At 42.8% G+C, this 4425-nt stretch overlaps 1 protein-coding gene across 1 annotated transcript in view; it reads left to right on the top strand.

The window, feature by feature from the left end:
- Positions 1 to 3306: 3306 nt before the first annotated feature.
- LOC101856925 (death-associated protein kinase dapk-1) overlaps positions 3307 to 4425 on the top strand; it is a gene marked incomplete at its 5' end in the record, with an annotated part of 21479 nt that continues 20360 nt past the window's right edge. Inside the window, 1 exon segment of the mRNA XM_005108269.2 lies at positions 3307 to 3405. Within this exon segment, the coding sequence (XP_005108326.1) occupies positions 3322 to 3405 (84 nt within the window).

Here is a 4425-nt window from a genome sequence, read left to right as displayed (position 1 = left end):
TCTCTCTCTCTCTCTCTCTCTCTCTCTCTCTCTCTCTCTCTCTCTCTCTCTCTCTCTCTCTCTCTCTCTCCCTCTCTCTCTCTCCCCCTTTCTCTCTCCCCCTCTCTCTCGCTGTCTCTCTCTATCTATCTCTATCTGCCTATCTATATCTCCATCGATCTATTAATCGATCGATTGATCTGTCTGTCTGTCTGTCTGTCTGTCTGTCTGTGTGTTATTCCCCATTCTCCCCCCCATCTCTCATTTCTTGCACTGCAATACCGGTACAACTAACATGCTTCTGATGTTTAGACAAGTATTTTTTAAATGGAAAAGTATAATATGCTCAAAAGTATTTGATCTACTTCTCTATATTTTCCCCGTATCTCATGATTTGCAACATGAGCAAAACCGTGGACAATTAGGTATATACTTATAAGAAGTATGCACTGTGTGTGTGTGTTTTCATTCGACAACGATTCGCTGTTTTGGGACACTTTAAATTTATAGAAAAGAAGCTTAACCTCTTTACTCATGCAGATATTTCAATTCAGTTTTCTTTATTTGAAACTTTAAAAGGCAGGCAACAACATGCGGGTGCAATGAAATATGCTCATTCGTGACTCACATTTGTGTATGATCATTTGAAAAGTGCCGTAACATGCTAGTCGGACAAATCGCTACTTTAAGAATGACAAAGTTTTGAGTTTTGAGAAATTTTGCGTAAAATATTTTGAGTTTCACGAGATGTCAAGAATTTTCGTTTGCAATTCTTTGAATGCCTTGATAACGACTCCAAATAATCTTACGATATTGGTAGAGCAGACAGAGCATTTTTGGTTTTTTGACCTCATGGTCTTTGTTACTCAAAACGGCCAAAAATGTCAGATAAAACTTTGTACTTCTAAGATAACGAATTAATGTGTCCACCATGTCGTTTGAAGAGTTAACTGTAATGCCACTCTGCTTACGGTATGGTATGTCTTTGATGACGTGTCATGTCCCGCCGTGATAACCCGATGTGGGAGGTAATCTGTCTGTCAGCGTTTCCTGGAGCGGGTGATAACATTCTCGTTACCCGTCAGACACCTGTTGACTTTTCTCTCCTCCCCCCCCCCTCCCGCCCCTCCTTCCAACCCCACCCAAACCCCTATCTTTATTTTGGCACTGACGGGGCTGGCAGGTGCTCCTTGAGTCGCATGCCAAATACCTATGTAATTACTTATCAGGGCATGTCTACTCGTGTGTCAAATAGCTTTTTCTTTCTGAAATATTAACGTTGGATTCTATACTTACCTACTTAACTTATCTGCCCCTAAAACCCTGAGGTGTCATGGGGGGGGGGGGGGGGGGGGGGGGGGTTGAGGTGTTAGGTCTTGGCAGACTGGAACCCCCCCTCCAGGAGCCGGAAATTGCGGGCATTGAAGATGTTGTCCTTTACTCCCTCATTCCACCTTGTCCGGGTCCTTCTTTCGCTCTGTAGCTTGTTGGAAGGAAACTGAAAGTGTAATTAAGTCCTCTTCACTGATAGGCCCGTGGTTTAGTTTACACAAACTATACGTTTTTTTATTTGTTTTGTGAGTTTTATTTTTGATTGTTTTTGTTTTTTCTTGTTTTGTTGTTTTTGTTTGTTTGTGTTTTTGAGTTGGGTTGTTTTTTTTGGGTTTTTTTCGGGGGTGAGGGTTGTTTGTTTCTTTTTTTACAATAAATATTAGCTTATAATTTGCTTCCGGTGGGCACTGTGTCCTTTCACGGGAACAAACGAGTACGGGCGGCACGTACAGCTTTTGCCTCACACACTGAGAGCTTTTGCGGAAGGACAATAATATGCTGATACATGTATGTATGTGGACCTTAGGGTGCTTTGAATGTTATGTGCGGTCAAATTCATGTTGGCAAAGCGCCAGCATTGCAGTTTGCATAGGGTAGGCAACATTCCCATCCCCTTTAAAAAAAAAAAATCGACCTTAAGTTAATATTGTGCTTATACCTGGTTGGGTTTTTTTTATATATATATAAAAAGATACGCCCAGAAGGCTGTTCTAAACAACGCACTGAGCTATTGAGTCCCCAAAATTAACCCCTGGGACGACAGCTTTCTGCACGGCAGTGTGTTGGGGGAGGGGGCGAGAGACAGACAGACAGACAGAAACAGAGGGAGGGAAGGAGACACAGAGACAGAGGGAGGGAAGGAGAGAGAGAGGGAGGGAAGGAGAGAGAGAGAGAGAGAGAGAGAGAGAGAGAGAGAGAGAGACAGAGAAACAGACAGAGAAACAGAGAGAGAAACAGAGAAACAGACAGAGAAACAGACAGAGAAACAGAGAAACAGACAGAGACAGAGGGGGGTGGGGGTTGTTAACTTATTCAAGATGCAGGGACCACATATTTATGTCCGTCACCAACAGCAGACCAAAGGTTATGTTGCTGTACATTTCCTACCGTCATGCACACATCAGAAAACAAAGATGTATGATCATATTTCAGTGTATGTATGCCGTAGTCTGCTTTATCAAAAGTTTCAGAAAAAGAAAACAGAACTGCAAAAGTCTGTATGAACGATTAATGAATAAGATAGTTATACCTATTTCTGAAGTACCCACAAAACAGCGCTTCTTCAAAGAGCTAAGGAATACACTGCAGTAAAGTTGCAGCAAAGCTGTGTTGTCCGCCTTCATAATATACGTGTTGTTCCAAAGAGATACCGGCCCTGATGTTTTGAGTTTTCAGTTGCGTGATATGTTGCTATGGTACTTGTTCTTTTTTCTGTATGCTATTATTGTTCAGTTTCAGTCAGTTTTGTTTAATGTTGTGTTGATCTTTTATAGTATTGTTCATTTATTATATCTACGCGATTTTTGTTCCCACTCTCTGAATTTCTTTTTGTGGATTTCGATTTACAGCCTCTTTGCCCTTCCTTGTGTTCTAAAAAACAAACAAGAATTAAGTCTATCCCCCCCCCCCCTTACAAAGATAGGTGTTCTTATACATGACAGAGAGAGAGAGAGAGAGAGAGTTTATACATTTCTCCAGTTCTCTTTGCATCCTCGTGTGTGTATCTCATCTGTCTAGCTCTCGCCATACCCACCCTCCTCCATTCCTTCCTAACTTATGCTCTGTGCCCCGAACCTCCCTCCACCCCCAAACCTCACGCCCATCCCTTCAGCACTGACCTACACACGCCCTACGCATACTCATACATAATAACAATACAACACACGCCCACTTACCGTACTTCTTGTCTCACTCAAAGCTGGAGAGTGCAGTAAACCATTAATTTGTGCCTTTTTGCATGACTAACCAGCAACTTTAACCTGCTCTCTGACACAGTTGGGAGAGACGCCCATGCATTGTGCTGCCTGGCACGGCTACGTTCCCATTGTGCGCATTTTCTGCGAGAACGGGGCCATGCTCTCGCTGCAGAATAAGGTACTCGTGAAGTCTTGTTGTTGTTCTAGTTGTTGTTGTTGTTGTTGTTGTTTTCATTTGGTTTTCAAAAAGCATCATTATGTTTCACCGTTTGTTTGTTGGGGTTTTTTTTCCCCAAAGGCTAGCCTCTTGATAGAGCGTGTTATGTAGGTGGTTGGAGGGTACCAGTGGTAGGTCCTGCTTCTTTACTTTCCCTCCCTCTGTTGTTTCTGTCTGTCTGTCTGACTTTTTCCCTGCACTAAATGACCATTGTTGTGTTGATGTGCTTCTCTTTACTCAAACAAACAAACAGACAAATGGAGTGTGTCATGTCAGAAGTGTGGTGAATTTGAGAGAGAGAGAGAGAGAGAGAGAGAGAGAGAGAGAGAGAGAGAGAGAGAGAGAGCTTTCACTCTGTTTTTCCTGTCTACCTGTCTTACTAAACTTATTCCTTTATCGAATGACCTTTATTGCGTCGACGTGCTTCTCTTTAGTCAAACTCACAGCTCTATAGTGTGTTCTTGCGTGATATTTACCGTAGTCTATCGTCGTTTCCTTTTTCCTTCGTCTCTACCTTGACTGCGGGGCTTAGTATTCTGATCTCACAATGGTCTAGTCGTGTCTATTCTGGGGACACATGTACTCAGTTCGTGCAGTCTAAGACGCAGAAAGACACATGCACGCTGCGAACGTTCACACCCTCATGCGAGTAGGCGCCGCAATGTTTATCTTTAAGTGGCCTCTGATACGCTGACTGCTTTTTCGTGTGGGTGGTTGGCGGATGTTATGGTATGGTTTGCGCCTTCTTTCCTCCTGTCAAACATCAACAGTCTTTATCTCTCCTCCCTTTTTTATGTATGTTGATCTCTAGTAATACCTCTAATCTTCGGCTCTTGTATGACCTATTTGAGTTGCAAGTGTCGTAAAGCTCTTACTAACACATACAAACACTGTCTCACACTCACACAAACACACACACACACACACACACACACACACACACACACTCACACAATCACACACACACACTCACACACACAC

Source organism: Aplysia californica, unplaced genomic scaffold (assembly GCF_000002075.1).
Source record: "Aplysia californica isolate F4 #8 unplaced genomic scaffold, AplCal3.0 scaffold00673, whole genome shotgun sequence".
In the NCBI taxonomy this organism is placed as follows: domain Eukaryota; kingdom Metazoa; phylum Mollusca; class Gastropoda; order Aplysiida; family Aplysiidae; genus Aplysia; species Aplysia californica.
This window is presented reverse-complemented; position numbering and strand designations above follow the sequence as displayed.